A 26,409-nucleotide genomic window follows, 5' to 3' on the forward strand; every position below is an offset into this window, starting at 1 on the left:
GGGGCATAAGGAAAGCTACATGGAGAAGTTGGTACTTAAGCTGAGTTTTGAAGGAAGCCAGAGGTTTGAGGGAGGTGAGGAGGAAGTGCATTCCAGGAATTGGGGATAACCACTTTGAAGTCATGGAGAGTCAAGATAGAATGTTGAGTGTGAGGAGTATTAAGAAGATCCATTTATCTGGAAAGTGCATGAAGGAAAGTAACGTATACTAGAGCTAGGAAGATAGGTGGGGGCCATGTTGAACTGGGCAATGAATGCCAAGTAGAGTTTACACTTGATCCTAAACAAAGAAGCATACAGTTGTTTTTGTTTTTGTTTCCTCCTCTCCTCCCTCCTCCCTCTCCCCCCATCCCCTGTAGGAAATGCAAATTGAGTGTCAGGGATGTTGACTGGTAACAGGATACTTCTGAATACAGATAGAAGGATGATTCATTTGCTTCTCTGATTGGTCCCTACAACTGAAGAGCTGGACCATGGACTCCAAGGTCTCTGTTGAAAGAGGCAGTTCAACATAATTTTTCTCCCCATTTCCCACCAGCTACATTACTTGTGAATACCTCTGGAACTCTCCAACATGCCCTCCTTGGGCACCTTTGCCCCACTTTTTCAGGTTCCTTTTATATGTAGTCTTCCCCCATTATATTGTAAGCCCCTTGAGGTCAAGTACTATCTTTGCTTTATTTTTATTTGTATCCCAGTGTTTAGCACAGTGCCTGGGACATTGACTAGATTTAGTGAAAGAGCATCTGATGAAAAATTTAGAAGAAATTTAGTAACAAGACTAGTTATTCAAAAAAGGTACAAAGATACTGAGACTTAATTCTCTGACACTGTGAACGAATTGCCTCAACAAAAGTTGTACTCTGATAGGTACACCTCAGAATATGGCGATTACCATGTATTCTTAAAGGTTGTCCTGAGAAAAAGTCCTATCTCTGGCAAATGCTACCAAGTTATCAAACATTCGTCAATCCATGAAGGACTCTGAGTATGTTCTCTGAGCAGTAGCCTAGCTAAGCTCAAAGAAGCTCAGTGGGATAAGGTTGGGCTACCAAGTGGTGGTTTTTGTTTGTTTACCTGTTTGTTTGTTTTTGCCATAGGTTACAAAGACCACCTACAAAGACAGGCTGTGCTTGTCATCCAAGTTTGTAGAGAGTTTGGTCCACAAGAAGAAAATGAGAAGACTTTGAAGAAAAGAGACTTTTTTGTTTATTGAATAATTTAAAAGATATTTGGACTACTGAAGTAAGTATGAATAATTTGATTTAGACAATGAAAGGAACATCACAGTAGTGGAAGTAACTCAGAAGGAAGTCAAAGACAAAACAAAAAATGAAGGAAAACAAAATGGTTCTCCATTAAGTAGAGCAGGCCAAGTGTGACAGTCAATAAACATTTATTAAAGTGGCTATTAGTCGCTTAAGGCAATTAGTGGTACAGTAGATAGAGCTCTGGAGTTAAGAAAACTTGAGTTCAAGTCTAGTTTCAGACACTTATTAGATTGTGACCCTGGCCAAGTCACTTAATCTGTCTGCCTCAGATTCCTCTGCTAAGGTCAAAATAAGCGTCCTAATAATACCCACCTCACAGAGTCATTGTGAGGATTAAATGAAATAATATTATTTTTTACAAATATTTGTAAAAAAAAAAGCACTTAGCATAGTGCCTGGCACATAGTAGGCACCATATAAATGTTTATTTCCCCCTTCTCTACTATGTGCCAGGCACTATGCTAAGTGCTGGAGATATAAAGACAGTCTAATGGGAGAGACAACATGAAAAAAAAAAACCAACTCTGTACAAACGAACTATGTATAGGATAGATTTGATAATAACAAAAGTAAGGTACTAGAAATCTCAAGTCTTTAGTTAGGTTTGGCTTGTGCCACACACAGTAATCATATAAGGACAAACTCATAAGGGAGACATTTATCTCTGCAATTTATTTGTGAACATTTGAAAGATAATACAACTTTGTAATTTAATAACAACAACAGCAATAAAGATTATAATTCATGTCTAGAGGGCCTTGTGGCTTAAAATGTGTTTTCCTCCCAATTAGGTAACTGGAATATTTTTGCACCCATTCTTCAGATTAAGAAATTGAGGCTCAGAAAGGTTATATGACATACCTAAAGTTATATGGTTAATAATTGTCAAAGCTGATATTTGAACACCAGTCTTCTGGCTTCAAATTCTATAAAGACTCAATCACCTAATTATAGAATCTCAGAGCTGGGAAAGACATCAGAAACCATCCAGTCTAAACTCTACCTGGAAAAGGGTCCCCTTTGAAATATTAGTAACAAGTACTCAACCGTCCTTCACTTATAGAGAACTCACTAGCTTCTAAGGCAGGCCATTCCACTTTGGAACTAATCTAATTATTAGGAAGTTCTTCCTGATACCTATGGTGCCTAACTGCTTCTTCTTGGCTTTCACCCATTTCTCTGGGTTCCACCTTCCTGATAAATTTGAAGATAGTAATCACGTCCCTCTGAAGTCTTTTTTTGAAGATAAATCAGCCTAGTTCCTTCACCTGCTCCTCATATGCCATGAACTCAAGGCTCTTCACTATCCTAACTTTTCCTCTGGACACTTTACTGACATTCTTAAAATGTGTTGCCTTTAATTAATATGCTCCAGATGGATTTGGTCAGAGCAGAGCATAGTGGACTCACTTCTTTCTTCTTGGGTGTTCTGCTTCTCTTAATGCTGTCTGATATTTCATTGTGATTGTGTGATCACAAATCTGGAACCCAAAAGGAGTCCCACAGGCCATTTTTATTTTATAGATGAGGACACTGAGGCATGGGGAGGTTAAGTGACTTATACAAGATTAAGTAATAAGTGGAAGAGATGGAATTTGAACCCTTCTCTGACTGTAGAAAGATCTATGTAGAAATACCTATTATGATTAGTTAGATAAAATTTGGTGCCTTAGGGAAATTAGGAGTGAAATATGAGCTAGTCTGTTTCACACTGGGGAAAATGGCAAGGATTCTCATTTGGGTGAGATAGGTGATCGGTATTTCTATAGTGAGTAGGGGTGATAAATGTGATGGGAAAGAAGAGGGAGAAAGTGTGACACTAACAAATAGTATAAATGAAAGGTCCATCAGAATCCTTATGAGAAGACAGTTCCTTTCAAAATACAAAACAAACAAAACTATGGAGGACCAGGACATTCAAGAAGTTTTCAGCAAGACTCTTGGCTGTCTATGGATGTTGAGATTTTATGTTTTATGGGCATATAAGAAACTTTGATTTGAGGTAGCAATGTTGTCACCAGTATAGCTGACCCCATTATCTACCAGAGGCAACAATACTTGATGATTCTTCTTTATGGCTTTATTTTCATCCCAAATATCCCAGGAGGAGAAATCTGAACGATTTTTCAATGTGCAGCAATAGAGGCAGAGAAGCCAGCCTGTACAAGGAATTCACATTGGAAAAAGCTAGATGAATCTTTGGTTACAAATTTAGCACTTGCCAGAAAAGAGAAGATGATTCCTGATCAGTCAACAAAGTTAGAATTCCTATGGGATTGTGCTAATAGCTTCATCTTTTTAAATGGCAGGTGCTTCCTCCAAGAAATAAGCCAATACAGCTGGTACCTTCATTCATAGCCTCTCCCCCAACTCGATGGTCCCAGTGGGGAATTTGGAACACTCTTTACTCTTCATTGCCACTTACCTATTTCTCTCTACTACCATTGTTCAGCAACCTCTTCTACTCTGAGGGTCACTGTTCTACATCCTGGAGGTGATAACTTATGGAACCTTAGGACATTTCCCATGCTTTCTCAGTGAGAGTTCAGTATCTGGCTCACACTTTCCCTCTTTACTACAACTTTTACCTTCATACTAATGGACTTCAACATAGATGTTAATGCTCCCTTAAATGCTTTAAAATATCAAATTTCTCAATCTATTCAACTTCTATGAGTTATTCCTCTATTCTACCTCAGGGATGATCAAACCTTTGATTTTGCCATCAACCACAATCATTCCCTCATTCAAGAACTCTGAAATTCCTCTATCTAGTCAAAAATATTTTTATTATTCCACCTCTCCCTATGTACTATTCTTAAACCTACTCTTCATTCCCACTGTGACTTCCAATGTCAATGCCTCTCAATTTTCCCAGGTCTTCATCTTTCCTCGGCTCTACTTTCTCTTCTTTTCTTATCTTGACCCATTGGTGAATTCTACCCTCTACTATCAATTCCTTTGTTTCTTTTTCTTGTTGCTGCTTATACCTTAACAAACCCCAATCCTACAACTATTTTTCTGCTTGCTATGGGGAGTTAGAGAGGTAATTAAACAACTGACCAAGAGGATAATTCATCCTGCAAAGACAGGGAATCTTTTCATATGGTCCCTACTATATCATAAAATCCATGGGGGCTGAGGTCATAGAATCATATCTATAGAGCTGGAAGAAAACCTAGCAATGAGTCTTAGCCTGGAATCAATAAGATTCCTCTTTGTGAGTTCAAATCTGGCCTCAGACACTAGTTGTATGACCCTGGGCAAGTCACTTAAACCTCTTTGCCTCAGTTTCCTCATCTGTAAAATGAGCTGGAGAAGGAAATGGCAAAACACTCCAGTATCTTTGTCAAGAAAATCCCAAATAGGATCATGAAAAGTCAGATACAATTGAAAAATGACTGAAAAGTCTGATCCCTTCATTGTATTTGATCAGGATGCTCTGGCCTAGAAGGGTTAAATGATTTGCTCAAGGACACACAGATGACCAAGACAAGATTTGAATCCAGGTCTTTTGATTCCAGATCCAATGCTTTGGTCCATTTTTACCATGTTGTCTCCCTCTCCTTCCCCTGCCCCAACTGATTCTTCTTCGTATCTCCCTTTTTCAATTACTCTGGAATTTAGCATGATATCCTGAACATTTCAAGAGGGAGAGAGGGAAATAGTTCAGACCTATGATTCCATTAGTGTGAGGCACTCCTAGATCAAAAACCCCTCCACTGATGCAGGTATATAATTCATCAGTAACTTAAAGCAGGTATACAACTCATCTTAGAGTGTTGCCTAGAAAGCCGAAAGACTGTGACTTGCCTATGGTCAAGTAAATAGCATGGGCCAAAGGTAAGACTTGAATCCAAGTCTTCCTGACTCCAAGGTTAGAGTGGATCTCTGTCCACTATACCATGCTGCCTCTCTGGATATCTCATTCATAGTAGATTTCTAATGAATGAATGTTCAGGCTGTATTACCACAGTTGCTATCATTAGGCAAGAACCTAGGGCTCTGGAGCTGGCTCCTTTTCTTGTGAAGGAATGATAATATCCAGATTTGCTTCCAGGCATGCTATAAAACTCATTTTCTTTGGCCTGAGCAATGTGGAGGGATCTTTATGAGAAATAATGGTCTTAATGCATTTTTCTGGTATGGTGGGAAATTGGCTCCCTTTTTCTGCTGCAAGTGGCAAAGAACAGCAGTTGAGAGCATGGAGCCAAGACTGGGTTTGAGGGGCTTGGCCTCCCCCAGCTCCTGAACTCTAAGTTACTCTGGGGATTTATACGCATAGGTGGAACAAATAATTATTCGTTCTAGGATTTCTGCTTTGTTTTTCCTCCTTTTAATAAAACTTCCTTCTGTAATATTGTGAGAGAGAAAAATATACTTGTGGGGAGAAATTCAGGAAACCCTGATAGAGCTACTATGGAAAAATAAGGGAACATTAATTAAGGTCTGTTTTCATTCATCAGGTCTTTTTAAGGTCAGTGTTAATGAGGATTTGGGGTAGAGGGCTCAATGTATAATGGGCTTATCTTTCTCTATCACAGCTAGAAAATGAGACTATTTTAGAACACCATTGTGATTTTAGAGGGAATTTTTCCTAAAGCTACTGGTGAGTGGCATTATTTGGGAGGTAGTCCAGGATGCAAAAAGGAAAAGAGAGAACAGGGAGATGCTTTCTTAGTGTTTCTTTACAGAAATGTGGAGCTCATCAGAGCCAGGTTCATCTCCAGTTGAAATGCTAAAAGAAATACAACCAAATGTTAAATAATACTTGGGGGTGGAAGGAGAATGCTTGCTTAAACTATTTTATTGGGCTCATATTGAATATACAAAATAACTGCACAAATAATTTAATATATATTATATATACTTTCTTTTTTTCTTTGAAAAAGAAACAATTTCCAAGTGAAACCATAATTGTTTGGAAGGAAGAAAGCCACAACTATGTTAATAATCCCTTATAGCTTTTGTGGACAAGGAAAAATCCTCTTTTACAGAACTGTAAACTGATTTTACTGAAATTGTAGCAAAGGTCTAAGAAAGCACTTTCCAGCTAGTGCTTATCTGGTGGCTTGTTTTGGAATTTTCATGTGAAGAGCATGACCTTGTTAAATGGTGGAGCCCCTCATGTCAATGATGAAGATGCAAAGTCATAAATGATATCTTAAAGAAATGTAGTTTTTTTCTCTTAATGTTATAAATAAAATAATTAATAGGTTTAGCAAAGGGTTGGCTAGTAGAGGAACTGCCACAGAAATTCAATAGGAATTTTTTTGTGATCAGCATCTCCAAATAAGAGAGTACCCATGTCCTCCAGTCAGTCCCTCAGTTAATATGGATTTCTTAATCACCTACTATTTTCCAGGCACTGGGCTGAGCACTGGGGATAAAAAGAAAGGCAAAGAAAACCAAAATGAAACAAAACCAAATATCCATTCTTGCTTTCAAGGAAATCATAGTCTAAGGGGAGAGACAACATGAAAACAACTATGTATAAACAAGATACATATAAGATAAACAAGATAATCAATAGAAAGTAGGCACTAGCACTAAGGGGAAATGAGAAAGATTTCTTGTAGAAGGCAGGGAATTTAGTAGGGATTTGAAGAAAGCCAGGGAGAACAGGAGATAATAAAGGAGAGAATTCCAGGCAGGAAGGACAGCCAGTGAAAATGTAAGGAGTTGGGAGATGGAGTATCTAGTGTAAGGAACAGTAAAGAGGTCAGTGTCACTGGATTGAGGAGTATGTAGAGGTAGGGAGGGGATAATAGTAAGGTGTGAAAAGACTAGAAAAGTAGGAGGGCCAGGTCATAAAGAGCTTTGAATGCCAAATAAGGGATTTTATATTTGATATGAAAAGTCATTGTGAGTAAGTGGAGTTTATTGAATGGAATGGGGAGGGAGTTGGCATGGCAAGACTTAAACTCTAGGTGGGTTAATTTGACATCTGAGCAGAGGAGGACTGGAGTGAGGAGAGACTCGAGCCAGGTAGACCAAGCAGAAGACTATTGCAATAGTATAGGCATGTGGTGATAAGGACCTGCAATAGGGTCAGACTTGAGAAAGGGGCTTAATAGGAGAGATACACATGTGTGTCTCATATTCCAGAAAAAAAAATATTTGCCTGGATGATGGAACAAGACTTTTATTCAGATTTTAAGAAGCATTATTTGTGCATATGATAATAGTGCTTAACTTTGAATACAAAGCCAAGGATAAAGGATCAGAAGTGATCTTCAATATTCAACACCATACACTATAATAATCTGGAAATGGATGATCACCAAAATATAACTAAAAATTATAGAAGTGAAGGATCATAGATGGAGAGCTAGAAGAGATCTTAGAGGCCATGAAGTCCAACCCTCCCATTTTGTAGAGGAGAAAACTGAGGCCTGGGGAACTCACAGGTTACCTGACTTGTCCAAGGGCACATAGCCAGTTTCTGTCAGAGATAGGATTAAAACTGGGTTATTCCTATATCCATCACACCATGCCGTCTCTTCATGATTATCCTTACTGCTACTTCCCCAGATGCAACATTCCTCTTCCATTTTCACCTCGGACTTTGTTTTGTCTCTTCTACTACATTTAGCATGCATTATTGTGTATCATAGCTTTCTATGTAGATATCTTTCCCTGATCTTAGGTTAGATGTTCTATGAGGGTACAGAGCACGGTTCAATTTAAACTTTGTTCTTTCCCCTCTGCTTAAAATGTGCTTTGTATAAAACAGGTGCTGAATAGATGTTGAACTGAATTTTAACTTTGAGGTCACTTTTGATCTCCTCTCCCTGTTTAGAGGCAAGCAATGCCCCAAGGCACACAAAAGCTGCTTCCTAGGATTTAAATTCAAACCTTGTCCAGGCATCCATGGGCAACATTTGGTCTCTGGAGTGCCAGATACACATGTGGAGAATAGTAGTTCTCTGTTTCTTATTTGCCCAGCACAAGACCATCTATCATCCCTCTGAGGACAAGTAATGGCATTTGCCAAGTCAGTTTTGCTCACTGCTTGGCATTCCTGCTGTGATGTTTTCATCTTTTCCCCAGTGGGTTGTGGGCTGTGTTGTAACACTCTGCTGGGGAGCAGAAATGGAATATTGGTATCCATGTTGGAGGATTGTTCACCCTGTGGAGTTTCTGAGAAATCATTGAGGCTTTTTCCTGATTTTCAAAATAATTTTTGTCTTCTTTATGACTTGAAAGTGAATCTTTCTCTAATGGCTTCTGCAGTTTGGTTTGGACAGTGTATTTAATGTGCTATAGAAAACTGGTATTTTTGAAATTTAAAAGGGTATAAATTGCCTATCTTTCTCTGAAAATTCAGGCAAAAGAAGATTAAATTCATTGGATCAGCACTCAAGTACTGGAGCCTGTGCTCAAAGAAAATGAACAGTATTTTAAAAACATTAAATGTAATCATGGAATCATAAACCATAAGTGCTCTAAGGGATTTGGATCACACACTTATTCAAACCCTCTTATTTCACAGATGCCAAAAATGATGCCCAATTCCATTCTATTCCATTCAATTCAATTTAATTCAACAAAAAAAGGAGATGGAGTACCCAAGGTCACAAAGCTAGTAGCTAGGACTATAACCTGGCTTTCTTAGAAAGTGGAATCATGGCATGGAAACCTGGAAAGGACTTTGGGGAGCTTGCACTCTTGCCCTCTCATTTTATAGACGACGAGAACTAAGAGTCAGGAAAAGGAAGTGACTGGTTAAAGAGAACTAAGGAAGGAAAAGTGACTTGCCACAGAGAACAAGAAGGAATCACTGACAGAAAGGATACCTGACACCAGATCTCCTGACTTCTCAGACTTTTTCCACTCTAATATGGTGCCTCACTTAAATCAAATGAATTGCTGACCTTAGGAAAATTGTCATTAGTTCAATATATAATTCAACAGACATCTATTGAACACTCAAACCTTCTAAGAGCAAAGGAAAATGTATGGGATGATCAGGGGAGATGTTCCTCAAACAACCTGATGGAATTACATAGCTTGTCCTGTGGTTTGGAGGCAACCAAAGGCATATCTTCACAAAAAGTGAATAAACCTACTGGAGTCATATTGATTTGATTTCAGACAGAATGAGGCCAATCATCCATGTGTTCTATAAAATAAAAGCTTAGCCTTGGCTTTTTTTCCCCCTTTCCTCATTCTTTCGAACTTTTCTCCATCTTTTCCCTGGAATCTTTTTCTTGTACCTGGAAGTTATACAGAAGATTGCAGGGCTTCTCTACCTGCTTCAGACCAACCCCATATGTTAGTTCAGTACTTGGACACTTTCATGTCAATGAAGCTCTTGACTCCTTCCAGTGGGTCATAGGGACTCAAAGCTGAAGGGGATCTTGTCAAAGATGAAGCAATCTGCAAACCTTTAAGAGGCAATCACCTGTGCCTCATTACAATGGATCTTCCCAGCTGCAGATTGTTGTGAGTACCATGTGAATCATTTTCTAGATTGTTAAGAGATAAGGTTGATTGCCTTTCCCCAATTCTGTCCCTATTTAACTGCAAGGAGTGTCAGCAAGGTAAGCCTGAGGCTGGGCTTCTGGGTGCCTCTTCTATTTAATTATTCTTCACTAAATATAGGTTTACCATCCTAGGAAGAGTTTCATCCATAAGATGGTACAAATCTCAGAAAGACTATGGTTGGTGGACAAAGCGTTATGTAATAGCAATCCTGAGCTCAGTTCCATTTTGGGAGGATCTTGTGAACTATTTCTTTGCGTCCATTGATCCTGTGTCCTGTGATCCTTAGTATCTGTGGGGAGAAATAAAAGCTATCTCATATCCAATATCCATGATGTACACTGAGTGTCTGTGTTGGGGTAGAAGATTCTGAAACCCACATTTAAGGAAAACAAGATTGTTACATATACCTAAATTTTGCTGTGTAAATTTCTCTGGAATCAAACTCTGGGGTGATAACAAGCCAATGAGAAAAACAAATTCTTTTGGAGTTTAGTCTCCAAGACAGAATCTGGTCTGTGTGAGCCTAGTGTCTTGGGTGGGCATGGGAGGAGTCCTAAGCCACAGGTTATAAATTAAACAGCCATTTTATATTCTTTCTGCTTCTGTCCATTCATTCACACTTGATGTGTGATACTTAGTGATACTTAGAGCTTCACAAACTTATTACACATGCTTGAAGAAAATAGATGAATTAATCATATGATGAATGAAAATAAATTTTCAGAAACTGCTGGGTTATTTCTACTCGTGGCTATTTTGTTCAACTCAAACTATTTTTCAATATATCAATTTCAACATATATGTAACTTAATTATCCAGAAAAATAGATATGGGAAACATGGATAATTGAAATATATACAGCATATCATATTTGTTCTGAATTTGGAGGATTCCTGGTTCTCTGAGTGTAAAACTAAGGTTCAATTCAAATATGACTGATTTGCCTTTTTAGGTTTTGCTGAAGGACACAGAGAGACAGAGAAATCGTCAGTCTCTAGACAGCTCTAAGTAGCTATGACTACACAGCTACTTATCATAGCTACTTCCACACCCCTCACACTCAGCAAGTCCTGAAACCCAGAGGTACAATAGTTGTCATTAAGAGTTTGCAGAGATTGGGACTTCTGTTAGATTCAAAAAAATATCCTTTGGAGGGTGTTTGTGGTTTATGTAGACTATCTAGGCAAAAGATCACATGCAAAGAGGACTTAGCTCACACTAGGCTTGGCCCAGAATCTGTTTACTCTGTAGAGTATTTTCCCTATATTGGGGTCAAATACTGGCATGTTCCCATGGTCTGATACATGAAAGCCCATGGAAGCTACAATGGATCCCAGGCCATACCCACATGCAACATACAATAATACTCAAATAATCCCTAAATATAATTTCTCCCAAATCTTTATCTCAGGGGTTATTAAACTTCTTATGTATCATGGACATAGTATCTGGTGAAACCTACGAACTCAAAATGTTTGTTGCATACATAGATAATTAAAGGAAATTCTAAATTTTAATCAGTCAGTGAAATAAGTCCACAGATCCCTTGGAATTTCTCCATCTTAGAGGGTCTGTAGGTTAAAAACCTTTGTTTTACCTAGAGAAATTGGCCAATTTGATATCGATTCAGTTACATTTAACAAATATTGACTGACCAACTACTATGTGCAAGGCACTGTGCTAGAAGGCTTTACTTTCATATTTATTTCATACCTATGTTCAGCATGAGCCAAAAGGAGGTCTGGATAATCAGTTCATAAATCATGGAGACTGTTACACTAAATATCCAGTATACCAGATGGGTCAGACAGAAGGTCCTCTTTTGAAAGTAGAATAAATGAGATTCAGTTCAATTTATAATAACTGGAAAAAGCATTTGCCCTGGAATCAGGAGGTCTGGGTTCAAATATTGGCTTTCATACTCAGCAGCTTCAGGAACCTGGGCAAATCACCTTACGTCTTAGCTTCCTCCTCTGTAATCTAGGATTAATAATACTTTCACTGTATATATTTGAATACCAGTTATAGGTTTGAATATTGGTTACATATTTTACTATCCAGGTGATCTTGGGAAAGTCATTAACCTCTCTCCACTTTCTCAACTATAAAATGATTCTATAGGTCTAGATTATTTCTATTATTCCTTCTATTTCTAAATCTTATGATCCTTCCCTGTAGGGCTGTTGAAAGAAAAATATTTTGTAAACTTTGAAGCATGACAAAAATGCCAGTGGTTTTGTATTATCATGCCCATCAATTTTCTTTGATTTTAGATACCACCTGTACCTTTGCCCAGACCACCTGGTAACCAATTCTGAATTCTAGCCTGAACCCAATGATATTCTTTTTTGACTAAGGTTCAGCTGGCAGTTTTAAAGAGCATATTTTTAGGTTATTCAGTGATAACAATGAAGCTATTTAAAATATTAGACTAAATCTACTTTTGGTATCTCATGGAAAAATGGCAAATTGAAGGCAAAGAAATTATTCATGGGGAAAAAGACCCACTTGTACAAAAATATTTATAGCAGCTCTTTTTGTGGTGGCCAAGAATTGGAAATTGAGGGAATGCACATCAATTGGTGAATGGCTGAACAAGTTGTGGTATATACTGTTGTGCTAAGAAATGATGATCAGGTGGACTTTGGGAAAAATCTGGAAGGGCTTATATGAACTGATGCTGAGTGAAGTGAGCAGAACCAGGAGAACATTGTACACAATAACAGCCACAGTGTGTGATCACTAATTTTGATAGACTTAGCTCTTCTCAGCAATACAAGGGTCTAAGATAACTCCAAAAGACTCATGATGGAAAGTGCTATTCACATCCAGAGAAAGAACTATGGGAACTATGGAGTCTGAATGCAGATTGAAGCATACTGTTTGCTCTCTCTCTCTCTCTCTCTCTCTCTCTCTCTCTCTCTCTCTCTCTCTCTCTCTCTCTTTCTATGTCTCTCTCTCTGTCTCTCTTTTTTTGTTTTGTTTTATTTTGTTTCTTTTTCGTGGTTTCTCCCATTCAGTCTAATTCTTCTTTACAACATGACTAATGTGAAAATATGTTCAATAAGAATGTATGTGTACAGCCTACATCAGATTGCATGCCGTTTTGGGGAGGGGGAAGAGGAGGGAGGCGGAGAAAATTTTAAATGCAAAAGCTTATGGAGGTGAATGTTGAAAACTAAAAATAAATTAATTAATTTAATTTTTTAAAAAGAAATTATTCATTCTTTTCTTTCTTAAGAAAGGGAGAGTGATAAAGTAAAAAGAACCCTAGTTTTACACTCAGAGAATCTGAGTTTAAATCTCCACTTTGCCCCTTACTTGGGCAAAGTTACTTCAATCCTCTGGGCCTTCATTTCCTCCTTTTTATATTGTTGGGATTGAACTAGATGGCTTCCAAGGTTCTTTCCAGTTCCAAATCTATGATTTTCTATGCCTCCTGAAACTTGTTTAGTGAATCATATTCCAGAAGTAGCTACATTCTGCATACTTACCTGCCATGACAGAAGAGACTACTTTCTCCTACCTCTCATCCTATCTGAATGCACCTTCTCAATCACCTTGACTATCCTCCTATCCCATAAGTGTGGGTACCAACCACGTCTTTAGCATCTATCCTTTTGTTCTCTCCCTCCCCTGGTGATCTCATTTATAGGTTGCAGTTATCTCTAGGCAGATGACTCATAAATCTACCTCAAACACTGGAAGTTTTCTGTAACTCCTGTCTCCTTCCCTAAGAGACAGCTAGGTGGCACAGTGGATAGAACCCTGCACTTCAAGTCAGGGAAGACCTGAGTTACTTAAACCCAGCCTCAGTTACTTAACTAGCTGTGCAACTCTGGGCAAGTCATTTAACCTGTCAGCATCAGTTTTTTCAACTGTAAAATGGGGATCACAACAGCACCTACCTCACAGAGTTGTTGAGAGGATCTAATGAGATATTTGTAAAGTGCTTAGCCCAGTGCCTGGCACATAGTAGGTGCTATATAAATGCTTATTCCCTTCCTTCACTCCTTAGATTCAAGAATTTCTAATGTTGCCCTCACATCCAACTTCTTCTTGCCAATCACATTGCTAGTACTAGTTCAGCTACTCCAAGTGATACCCTACTATCCGATTTCCATGCTTCTAGTCATTCCATGTTCTAAACCATCCCTTATAAAGCTGTCAGATAATCATCCAAGGTACAGAGCTAACCTTGTCACTCCCCTTCTTCAATACTTCAGTGACACATTGTTGACCATAGGATGAAATGTGATTTAGTTAGCCTGACATTTATGATCCACAGTTAGATAGACACAGGTAAATAGATGATAGATACATAGATATAAATATATAGATACATGACAAAGTATCAATGACAAAGCATTTATTAAGCACTAATTGTGTACAGGGCACAATGCTAAGGGTTGGGGATTCAAAGATAGGCAAAGAAGAAAATCTCTAACCTTAAGGGGCTTACATTCTAAGACAGGGAGCTGGAAAATGGAGGAAGGACAGTATGGTTTGGAAATGGTATCCAGAAAGTAAAATGGAGGCCTGATTCCAGGCAAGGTAAGGCAGGAGCTCTTCTAACAGAGCTCAGGGTTGTGCTAGAGGCAGAGGCCAAAGTTAAGGACTAGGGAAAGAGAGGAGGGAAGATGAAGATGACAGTCAAAAGTGTAGTCAGGGGTGGGGAACTTCTGGCCTCAAGGCCAATGTGGCCTTCTAGGTCCTTAGATGCAGCCTTTTGACTGAGTCCAAGTTTTCAGAACAAATCCTTATTAAGGGGATTTGTTCTGTGAAGTTTGGATTCAGTCAACAGGTGCCCTTGAGGACCTAGAGGGCCACATGTGGCCTCAAGGCCACAGGTTCCTCACTCCTGGTTGTAGGCTGTTTAGAAAGTGACATGGAAACCTGATTCTGGCCTTCAACAATCTGGATCCATTTACCTTTCCAGCTTTCATCACATTATTCCCCTTCACACCCTCTATATTACAGCCAAACTAATCTATTAGGTATTCCCTAGATCCAAGCTGCTATCTCCTATGTCTATGCACCTGTGCAGGCCATCATCAATGCTTGGTATGCTTTCTCATCTCTAGCTTTTAGAATATTTCTTTTTCTCCAAAGCTCCAGCGAAGTACCACCTCCTCTGAGAATTCTTTCCTTATCCCCTCAGCTAAGAGCCTGTCTCAGATTTTCCTGGGGTACTTTGCATGTCTCCTTTGCTCCCATTACTCCCTATCTTCTATTAAACTTACCTCTTCACATAATTCTTTTCCTTCTCCCAGGACAGGGACTATTCCATTTTTCTCTTTGTATCCCAATACCTAGCACAATGGCTGACAAATATAGCACCAGGCCCCAGATATTCCTTGAACAAATTTACTAGTAGCTTCTTCCACTTCTCTGTCTTAACCTTGATCCTAAATCATTTTGCTGATGTCACTAAAGCATCATTGGGCTTAGAGGTAGAAGGGATTTTATGTAGTCCAATCCTTTCATTTTTTAAAGAAAAGAAATAAGGTCTACAGAGGTTAAGTGACTTGTCCAAGGTTACACAGGCAATACATGAGAGAGCTGGGATTTTAACCTAGCTAGACTTTTTTTTTGGAGGGGAGAAGAAGGGTTTCTATAGACAGCCTGACATATTACTTAAAATTCTCTAATTTTTTGTTTTATTCTTAACATTTGTACTTATAAACTCTTTAATAAACAAGATGCTTTTACAGCCCTATTTCGTAAAGGAAGGTGATTGCAATAGGTTAGCTAGCTGTTCTTATTCATTTCAGCAAGTGGTCAGTCAGTATCAACTTTGTGTCTATTAAATTCTGTTTTATGATAGATTCTAAAAAAAAGAAATGAGAGAAATGGCTCATACTAGTGGAGGCTAAAGCTGGTAGATCACGTGAGCCTGGGAGTTATGAGCTACAGTGGAGCTAAAACCAACTGAGTGTCCACAATAAGTCCCACACAAATGTGGTGGATCCCCAGAAGTGGGGTTAGGTCAGTTTTTGCCTTATCTTGCCCAGAATCAGGCCTCTATTTTACTTTCTGGCTACCATATTCAAATCATACTGTCCTTATCCCACTTTGCAGCTACCTGTCTTAGAATGTGAGCCACTTAAGGGTAGGGACTATCTTATTTGCCTATATTTTATAAGCAAAACTTAGCACAGTGTCCTGCACATAGTAATGCTATAAATGCTTTATACATTTGTGTTCTATCTATCTATTGAACAGAGAAGGAAGGAAAGAAAGAAAGGGAAGGAAGGAAGGAAGGAAGGAAGGAAGGAAGGAAGGAAGGAAGGAAGGAAGAAGGGAAAGAAGAAAGGAAGGACTCATATAGACCACAAAGTCTAACCTCCTTCATTTACAGATGAGGAAACTGAAACCTAGGAGATTAGGTGACTTACCCAAGGTCACAGTGTTAGTGTCAGAGCCAGGATTTAAAAGCAGATATTCTGACTCTAAACCCAGTGCTCCTTCCACTGTACCATGCTTATCAACTAAGGAAGGGAAGAATGTGAGTCAGGTAAGTTGGAGATGTTTTAGGGCATGTGTTGAATGGACTAGATTAGTTTAATTCGTACATGTTCTAATTGGGTGACAAAACTTAAAAGTGCAGAAATGACTAGGTGAACAATCTACTCTGCAAGTATAAATTATTTCATATACATAAATCCATCTCCACAATGTAGACTATAAGCTCCTTGTAGCAACAAACCAAGGCTTACATTTCCCTTGAATTTTGCTCAACATGCATGTTGTAGGTGCTCAAATACTTCAATTTCATCTACCAAGTACCATGAAGGCAAGTGTAGACCTGTGCTGGAGGAAGATGCAAGGCTTAGATCATAAAGATCAGATTTGGAGCTGGAATTGCCTTCAGAGGTCATTTAATCCAAATAATGATCTTGTTGACCCATTCACATCTGGGAAGTGGATCCAGGAAGGCAGTGTCTGGGCTCAGAATCCCCCGGGGGATGTAATGGTATTCTTTGACAACCATGGAAATGGAGGCCTCAGGAAAATGTGGCCCAAAGAGTAATTACCCAAGTTCAGCAAGTGAGGGAGGTTGGATTTGGAGTCATCAAAAAGCATTCATTGAGCACATAGCATGCTTGACACACATGGGAGCTAGCTATCAACTTGGAGGTATTTCAGAGAGAAGGCAGTAGTATCAAGGAGGATGGGGAAAAGCTTCTTGAAGAACATGGGATTTTATCTAAATCGTTTGGGGAAATACAGGTAGCAGACCAGGAGAAAAGAGATGTCCAGGGATTGAGGAAAATGTCTCAATTTGGGAGAGAGTATCTTGTGCAAATAGCAGAGATCTCTGGGTTATAGTGTTACCAGCTTATAGAGTACCTATAAGAGAGCAAAACATACTAAGACTGGAAAAGCAGAAAGGTTTTAAAGGGCTATAAAAGCCAAACAGGACTTCATGTTTTATCATGGAGGTAATAGGGACTTTCTGGAATAGGCTGAAAGGGCAAGAAGGTGTGAAGAGGGGAGGCTGTGATATCATCAGACTTGAACTTTAGAAAGACTATTCTGATAGCTAAGCAAACGATGAAACAGATTTGAACCCAGGTACTTTGACTCCTAATCCAGTGCTTTTTTCACTTTCCCTCACTGCCTGATAAAATATAGTCCCTGTCCTCATAGAGATATAGTTTAGTAGGGTAATATGCAAAAAATCTCAGTACAAAATTATACTTTCAATGTTATGGCATTATGTGTTATGACGTTCAAAAGTCATCAAGTCTAAACATTTTAATAACCCCAATTGGTTTACAAAATATAATAGAAAAAAGTGATCTTTCTATCCTATATAATCAAGATTCTTGGGGGTTTTGCCTCTTTCCCTAGATTCTTAGCTTAGTTTTGGGCTGCTTATGGCAACGGAATGAATTGTATTTCCTTGTTTTGCTGACAGGCTGTGGAATATGAAGGCAAAATTTCATATTTATTTTCATTTTCTCCAGGGTAGCAGAAAAACAAAGCTGTTACTTGAACCATCCCACTTTGAAATGAAAGAGGGAAAAAAAAAGGTCCTGATGCCTTTATCTGGGAGTAGAGGAATGTTATTCAACTGAATACTCTGAAGCGCTTCCAAAACATTGTTTTCTTAAAGTTCAAATCCTCCAAATTTCAGAAATACTACAAATACACTTTCTCCAATAAGACACAAGTTTCAGCTTGCAGATCAAAGGAGATTCTCCACACTGCCCCCCCTCCTCGTACCCCTATCCTTTCTGAAGTCACATTGTACTACGTTTCTGTAGATGAGCCATAAGCAACTGCTTGTGTGTTTTCCTAACTTGGTTTGGCCAGGAGTTGTGACAGTTGGCTGAGATGATCTTAGTAATCACTTGCCAAAGTGCCACACAATTTAATATTCAGCAGAAACCTTGCTGAGTGAGGCTGAGGGCCAAATTAAGCCTTGGCTCTCTGGAGAAAGGGGATTACCCTAAATAACCACTGTTCTAATGAAACGGCTGGTAGCACCCTGTAACTCACTGTGAAAATGAAGTTGGCTGAAATCTTTCACTTTTCAGTCCCTATGCAGTGGAAGCAATGACTAGGTATCAGTGAGAAGGCAACCTAATCTTTAGCCTCCCAAGTAATGAAGATCTTCCTTGAGTTCTTTACTTGGAAAACTGAGGGCTTTCCAGTGAAGGAATATACACAGATATCAATTAGCCACAATGCTTGACATTGCATCAGTCAGTGATGAAAACAGGAGACTTTGAAGTGTATTTGTATCTCAGAAGTCTGGAGACTGGCTACAAATTTATCCCTATTGATTTGGGAAAGCAAATCTATGCCACATGTTTAATTGGTGGCATGTTATTTTCCAGCTGTCAAATAATCTTTTCCTATTGAACAGTAGGAAACAAAAACATTCACTCATAAAGGAATTTAATAATTTGGAATATTAACATCATAAGTATTTATTTGAAAAATATTTTCCATTTCAGGAAAATGGCAAATCTACTGTGCTAACTTCTTACTAATAATTTCAATTTATGCTCACAGTCATTTTTCTTTTCTACAGAAAATATTTCACAAGGTGTTTAGAAAATATGTACAATATCTCTCTCTTCCCTCCCCATCCTCTCATTTCCCTTTCAAAGGAAAGTTCATTAAAACAACAAAGCCGGACAGTATGAAGCTATGAAAAAAAAGTAACACTTGAAGACACAAAAATAAATAAATATGTACAAGGGATGCCATGCCGACAATAGACGAAGGAAATCTTTACATTGCAAGCTATGGTGACAAGAACTGAAAGCATCTGAGACTGACAATTTGCAACTCTACTACATGGTAATAAAAAAAAAAGAAAGAAGAGAAAAAAATAAAAATGGGCAGCTCTCCATAAAAGACAATCGAGGCTAATGTGACCTGACTTTCAAAGATTGGATACTAAGGTTGAAGCCATTGTACTCCCTGAGTCCAATTCTTTCCCCTCTACCACATTTCTGTAATTTTGAGGGTTAGGACTTCAGGACTTTAACTTCAGGACTGAGGATACAATTAGACTCAGTATCTTCATTCTGTTTGTATGTCTTCATGTTCATTTATTTCCTACTCTTCTATCTGTTGCAGGAATACTTTACTGTCACTTGGTGGGTATTATGCGGAATGTAAAACAGAGGTTTGTTTAAAACTGTATCTTAAGTAATGTCAAGTAAACCTACTTTTGGAGTAGAAATGTCCCAGCAATCAACTGCTAACTGAACTCTATTATGAATCTCTATAGAAAGGGAGATTAGCGAGCTGAATAGACTGCTTAGGCTAAGACAGGTTGAGCTTCCTGAATATTTAAGTTTAAGTTTTCAGTAAACAATCTCATTTAAGAAAGGCTCTAATAGGGGCTTTTAACCTTGGATCCTTGAACTTTTAACTTTAGATATATTATATATTTAAATAACTATATTTAAATCATTGGTTTCCATTATAATTCTGTATATTTTATTTTATACATTTAGAAATATTAATTCCAAGAAGAGACCCATAAGTTTCACCAGATTATCAAAAAGATCCAGTACAAAAAAAAAAGATTAAGAATGCCTGTTCTATAAAAATGTTAAGATTTTTTTTCCCTGGTAGTTAAGAATTTGCTTTTCAACTTGCTTATTTTGTACTATAATAGCCAGGTAGGATATCTGGCTACCGCTTCTGGGGTAATATTTCAAGTCCTCTGCACAACCAAGCAAAGAGAATAGCAGTAAAAACCAAACATCTCACCACTTGATGATCTCATCAAGCTGGTGAAGAATGGCAACTCCTTCCCAGCTGAGAATCACGGAGAACCTTTGAGACAAGTGGCTCAGAAGCTATGGCTATGCCACTCAAAGATGTGTTACATTTTAAAGCATGTTTGGATCACTTTGGGCTGCCTTAGGGGAAAAACTAGCCTTATGCTGTTCTAAGATACAGGGCAAGCCATAGACTTGGATTACCAGAAAGATCTTTAAAGAAATTTCCTGTCTAGGTCTCTCTATACAGGTCAGCTCTGCTCACAAGGCAGCATTTCTCACAGTTGGGGTAGCTGTCTACCTAGAAATGGATGCTTTCCATGCTGTTTCCCAGATGGCATGGATTGAATATTAAAAGTACAGCCTGTGCTAAAGCAAATTCTGAAAAAGCTCCATTTAACACAGTCATTGCTTTAAGCAAAGTAAAAATGCACTCTGCTATGTACTATGTAACTATCAAGCATCCATTCCCTGTCAGCACGCTAAAAAAACAATTAAGGCTCTCCTCAAGTGCTTGAAAATGTCACCCATATGTATGCATTCAGCAGAGTGAAGCCATATTGTAATACTCCAAATATGATCTATTAGTGCCAGATTCCCTCACAAACATACTATTTCACAGTGCATCCACAGAACTTATGCACAGACGTCCCAACAACACACACTGCAGACTTGGGGGATGTGTAACCTCTGAGTGGATAAGCAGCTACTGTGCCTGTCTGCAGGAATACATACTTGAATAGCTGGCTGGGTTCCCAGTGTGTACACTTTAAACCCTTCCACCTTTGAGAATAAGGGAACATAGCGGACATATAGATAGTATCCTCTCCCCCCTGAAAATGGGAGAAAATCAGTTGGTTTGGAACAGAATGGGATTTTCCATATATATCCATGATCCAGCTTCTGGGAGGAAGGGGTGTGTGGTCATGGCTCCTCTCTCTCTATGTGGCTTTCCTTAAAATGGGGGCAGCTGTGTCAACAGATGGAATCATCTTGCCCTTAGGCATCCGCAATTATAATTTAAAAAGGAGAAAGAAGTGTCTTAATTGAGCTGTTCGGTACCTTCTAGGAGGAATGTACTGGTAAATGTGAACCCTGACCTTTCTTTATTTTGCAATGCTTACATTATGTTGTCTGATGGTTGTTTATATACTACATGTATAGAATTGTGAAACATATCAAAAATTTAGTGTGTTGTTGATAAGGGTATAGATGTTGGTGAAAATGTGCTCTCACTTCAGAAGCTGAAGTGTTAAACAATTAGCTTTGGTATAGTTAAAAGAAACTAATAAATAATCCTTTGTAATGTTTGGATGAGAGAATTAAAATTGTATTTTTATCTGCTTGAAATTTCACCTACAAGCCAGGCACATGAAGGAAATATGGAACCAGCATTGGGGGAGGGCTGATAGGGAATCAGCCACATATGGTGATGAAAATTCATGTTTCCTTCAATGTAGGGGAAGAATATGCAGCAAACGATGAGTTCAAAACAGCTCGCCATCAGTAGAAGCTCTTGATTGGGATCAATTTTTGGCTGTTGTATTTTTCCTTGTCCTCTGGCTTTTAAATACTCTTCAGTTCTGATTGGTGTGATTCAGCTATAAAAATACAAAGTGTTCCCTGTGGCTACTGAGTCATGTTGCTGTCAGAGAACTGAGGTTTAGGGGATGGTGGAAGACTCCAACATGGGGGAAAGGCACAGATGAGTTCCATTGTAAATTTCACAATAGTATTTATAATAATTAAAAAAACCCCATATCTTTCCAACATATAGCGTTACCTAGGTAACGGCACATTTACATCTGACAATTCTCTTTGCTTGTAGGTCTCTATTTGGAACTGATTTCTATTATTGTAACAAAACCCAATTAAAACTTTGTGCTGTGGCCAAAAGTGTCTGACATGATGATGTTCTTGTAGAAGTTGTCAGAGTGAGCATTGCAGTAACCCTTGACCTTGTCAATGACCTGATGGACAGGGATGATTGATGTCTGTTCTCCATCCAGATGGGTAAGCTTTGATGAGGACTTGTCCACAAAAACACTCTCTGTGGGAAATGAAATGAGAAATTAGGTCACAATCTGGGGAGGTTTTGTGCCTGAGCTGCTGAGTATTATTTCTATGCATTATTGATTAAAAGCACATAGGTAGCAGACCTTTGCAGGCTATGATGGACTTCCTTCACTCAACAGCATTGAGCATTATCCCAACATTAAGCAGTGAGCTGCCAAGCATTTCTGAATCAAAGCTTTGGGGGGTTTTCTTGTTCAAATTGTGGGTCTAATATTTCCTGATATTAGTTTAATTTCTATAATTTTAGGATGGGTACATATGAATGATATTTTTATAACTGACATCTTTCAGAAAGCCAAGGAAGAAAGAAAATTTGGAAACTGCTTAGGAAAAGTATCTGAGACAGACAAACCAAAGCAAAATTGTGCTTACATAAAACATTGTCACAAAATATATCAAAAATGATGGGAACAGGGACAGCTAGGTGACGCAGTGGATAGAACACAGGCCCTGAATTCAGGAGGACCTGAGTTCAAATCCAGCCTCAGACACATAACACTTACTAGCTGTGTGACCCTGGGCAAGTCACTTAACCCCACTGCCTAGCCAAAAAAAAAAGGGATGGGAACAACTTGGAGAAAGCCTAATACAAATGATTTTTTCAATGAATGCTAGGAGACAATATTTTTACTCTCTGAGATTATTGAAATTTAGGGAAAAAAGCACCTTTCTGAGTTAAAAATGTAGAAGCCAAAGTTTTTCTTCTAAGAAGTATCTTTCCATGTAAACATATATATAATCCCACTTTTGGATAAAGACTAGACCTATGATATCAATGGTATAAAGAGCTCCCTGATAAGAAAATTCGGACAGAGGTTGGCATCTTCTTTGCAATTTATAGTCTAAGAAAGTCACCCAGAGCAATGGGAGGTTATGTTAGTTTCCCAGCATCACCCAGACAGCATAGGAAACAGACAACACTTGAATCCAAATCTTATTTCAGAGGCTGGTTCTCTATCCATTATATCATGCTGCCCCACTCAACAATACTGGGAGTTACATGGTAGTTGCTAGATAACTTCTAATAAATATAGGAAGCCATGGGTTCATGGATTAGGCAAATGGAGTTGGACTACATACTGGTAAACTACCTCGTGGAAAGTGCTTTTATTGATAATTTGTTTCTTAAGCAGATTCCTAAATTTGGCTCTAAAGACCTTTTGAAAGTATTCCATTCCAAAAAAAGGAAGTGTTCCATCCATTCTAATGCTTTTAGATGTACTTCATTATCCTCACATGGTCCTAAGCCATTATCACAGTGGCACCAGCATTGACTTTGGAGTGGAGGCAGCAGGGCCAGAAAACCGGGCCTGGAGTCAGGAGATTTGAGTTCATATCTAAGCTCAGATACTTACTAGCTGCATGATCCTGGGCAATTAATTTAACCTCTATTTACCTCAGTTTTCTCAATTATAAAATGGGGATAATAACAGCATCTTCCATGCAATGTTTTGAGGATTAAGAGATATTTGTAAAGCACTTAGTGCAGTCACGGCATATAGAAGGCACTATACAAATGATTATTTCCTTCTACTCTTCCTCCTTTGGAATACTTGGGTTCAAATACTATCTCTGACATACTACCTGGGTGATCTGGGGCAAAAGGAAAGTCATTTAACATCCCTGGGTTTTCTTATCTGTAAAATTGGACCAAATGGATTCTGAAGTCCTTCCACTCAAGATCTATGGTCTTATTATCCTATAATCATATTCCTCCAACAAAGACCAAAGTGTAGTCCTACTCTGAAGTCAAGTAACAGAAGGTGTCTAATAATGAACAACACCCTTTGTCTATATTGGGGTTGTCTATATGGTCTTGCTCTCATATGCACGTCAGAGCACGTCTACTGACTTCAGCCTTATTCCTTTCTACTCTCTGTAGAGAAGGCAAAAAGAGAAGCACATTATGAAATGACAGAACTCTAAATTCAAGGCATCTTATATGTTCAGCTATGGCCAGTGTACAACATAAGCAACCAGTTGTTAAAGAAAATCATTATCAACATATGTATTACATTCAGAAAATACTACATTCTTTCAGTTCTTACCTTGTTCTGGGGTATACATGAAATAAAGTATGGATTAAAATAGGAAACATTGCTATCAACCCACACAAAGGAAATGTGAGCAAAGAACAGAAAGTCATTCAGGAAAAAAAGAATGGGCAGATTGAAGCAGCAGAATCATCATTCCCTGATGCTTGTGGAAAGAAGGCTCAGTGAGTCAGGATCGCTGACCACATACAAGTTTCTAAGCAAGCCAGCTGAGCCTGGCTTCTCTTAGTTCATCTATGCACTAGCCAATGGTTTTCTACTAGGAAGGGCATTTACACATAGAATCTTCCACTAATGTAACCTTTGCTTGATTTAAAATAAAAATAACCCCTCCCCACACAAAATTCAGAAGCCTTTAATCTTATATTTATAATTCCTTAAGGAATCCCCATGTACTAATGTGTACCACACTTGTTGCAGATTCAAGTTTTGATTCCACATATTTAAAATTTTAACACTTCCTCTTCTACTCTCTCACCTGCTTTCAAACCTATGCCCTGATTTATCAGTCTCCTTAGGCAATTTTTTGTACAGGAGCAATAATTCAATGTAAGCATCATTCCTAATGTTCTTGGGTAAATCCAAATAATGGACAATATAGAATTAGAATATAAATGGAAGACTGAAAACTAGTGGCTAGGAGTGTGAACTTTATTGGTCCTATGCTACATTTTTAAGCAGATAAAAATTTTTAAGGAGCAGTCCTAGAAGAGCTATTTCCTCATTTACCACTTCTAAAAATGTACCATGATACACTTTGTAATTCATAAAAGCAGTATGAAAACAAAGTTTTCTACCCCTTCCCCCTGTTTTTCAGCCTTCCAGCAACGCTATTTTACTGTTTTGGATGTCATTGACATGGATGTGAGGGCATGGTACATTTCTTAGAAGAACAGATTTGCAGACACCCCATGCAGAAGATAGCCAGAGCACATATTTGCTTGCTTCAGAAATCCCAGCCCTCCATCTGAGAGCATCATTGTGCAAAGTGAGCTGAACTATGCAGGGCAAGCAGTCTTTATTTTTTTTTCTGAGGCAGCTGGAAATCTTTTGGCTAAATCCATGCAAATATTCATTCCCCCATTACCTTACTGAGATTTCATGCATTTGATAAAAGGAATGAATATTTTTACCTGAATGCTCCACCTTTGTTGAAGGAATGCTCTTAGAAGACATTATCTATGCCATAAACATATGAATGTCTAGGTCAATTCCAGGGAATAACAACTAAGTCTATAGCCATGATATGCATTAAGTGCACTGTTAAAGCCCAAATACACACAGACACACAGAACCAGACACACACACACACACACACACACACACACACACACACACACACACACACACAGAGGCAGACCCCCATTTCCAAAATGACTTTCTCCCAAACATTTACAAGTCTCCTAGAATTCAGAACACATTTTCCCATCAAAACAATTTTATAAATGGTAACTAAATTCTCCTGTTGGTGCATAAAAGTCTATTTAGAATACAATACAGAAGAAATATAATAGTAATTTACAAAAAATATTTCTGAGAGTGATGGCCCATGCAGGGGATGAAGAGAAGCAAAAGTGTGTCCTCCCTTTATTTTGGGCTTATGCATAATTTACAGACACATCTTTGACACTTCTCTTTTTGAAACCTTTCCCACCCTCCTTTATTCAATTCCTCCTTAGGCCCTCAGAGCTCTAATAATATACTCATCATTGCTTACTGTTGTGCCCCCCTCCCACCTGTTTTACCCCCTTAAGTGTTCTATGTTCCAAAATTGTCTAACCTTTCTTTCCACTGAATCGAGATTAGTATTTTCTCAATTATAGATGGCCTCGGCTAGATAGTAAGAGGAAGGCAGGATGAATGAACTATTTTAAACTAGCATCCGAAAAACTGATGACCCTTTCACTATCCCAAAAGTATTTCTATTTTTAAGAGGATGCGTGATAATCCAAATGAATCTAAAATTTGGTAGCATTTCAGGCAATGTAAAATAGCCCAGTGGAAAAAAGTATTTCAGGCTGTTGGTCGCAGAGATTATCTTTTTTCAAAGAGGAGATAAAGGCAGGGAACTTTTCATGATGATATTAGTGGCTGTCTTGCTCCAGTCTGAAAAATAGAAAGATGCTTTTTCTCTATTGCACTGCTTCAATTACCATTTCTGAACCCACAGAGGAAATAAAACCTCAAATTTTTAAACAAGCTTTAATGGCAGTTCCAGCGGGGGCCCTGATGTCAGGAAGAATGGCTCCCTATTCCATCAGACAG

General features: G+C 38.4%; 1 protein-coding gene across 4 annotated transcripts in view; it reads right to left on the reverse strand.

Moving 5' to 3' along the window:
* Positions 1-18,654: 18,654 nt before the first annotated feature.
* ADGRG6 (adhesion G protein-coupled receptor G6) overlaps positions 18,655-26,409 on the reverse strand; it is a 180,997-nt gene continuing 173,242 nt past the window's right edge. For 2 of the 4 annotated variants that reach the window (XM_020972484.2, XM_020972485.2), the window contains 2 exons: positions 25,278-25,323; positions 21,978-22,064 (listed from right to left, as the gene is read on the reverse strand). In XM_020972484.2, the coding sequence (XP_020828143.1) occupies positions 25,310-25,323 (14 nt within the window). In that variant the 3' untranslated portion in view covers positions 21,978-22,064; positions 25,278-25,309. Of the gene's footprint in view, positions 22,065-25,277; positions 25,324-26,409 lie in introns of all 4 variants that reach the window. The other 2 variants (XM_020972481.2, XM_020972483.2) reach the window with 1 other exon arrangement.

This window comes from Phascolarctos cinereus, unplaced genomic scaffold (assembly GCF_003287225.1).
Source record: "Phascolarctos cinereus isolate Bilbo 61053 unplaced genomic scaffold, phaCin_HiC Scaffold_5;HRSCAF=322, whole genome shotgun sequence".
NCBI lineage: Eukaryota > Metazoa > Chordata > Mammalia > Diprotodontia > Phascolarctidae > Phascolarctos > Phascolarctos cinereus.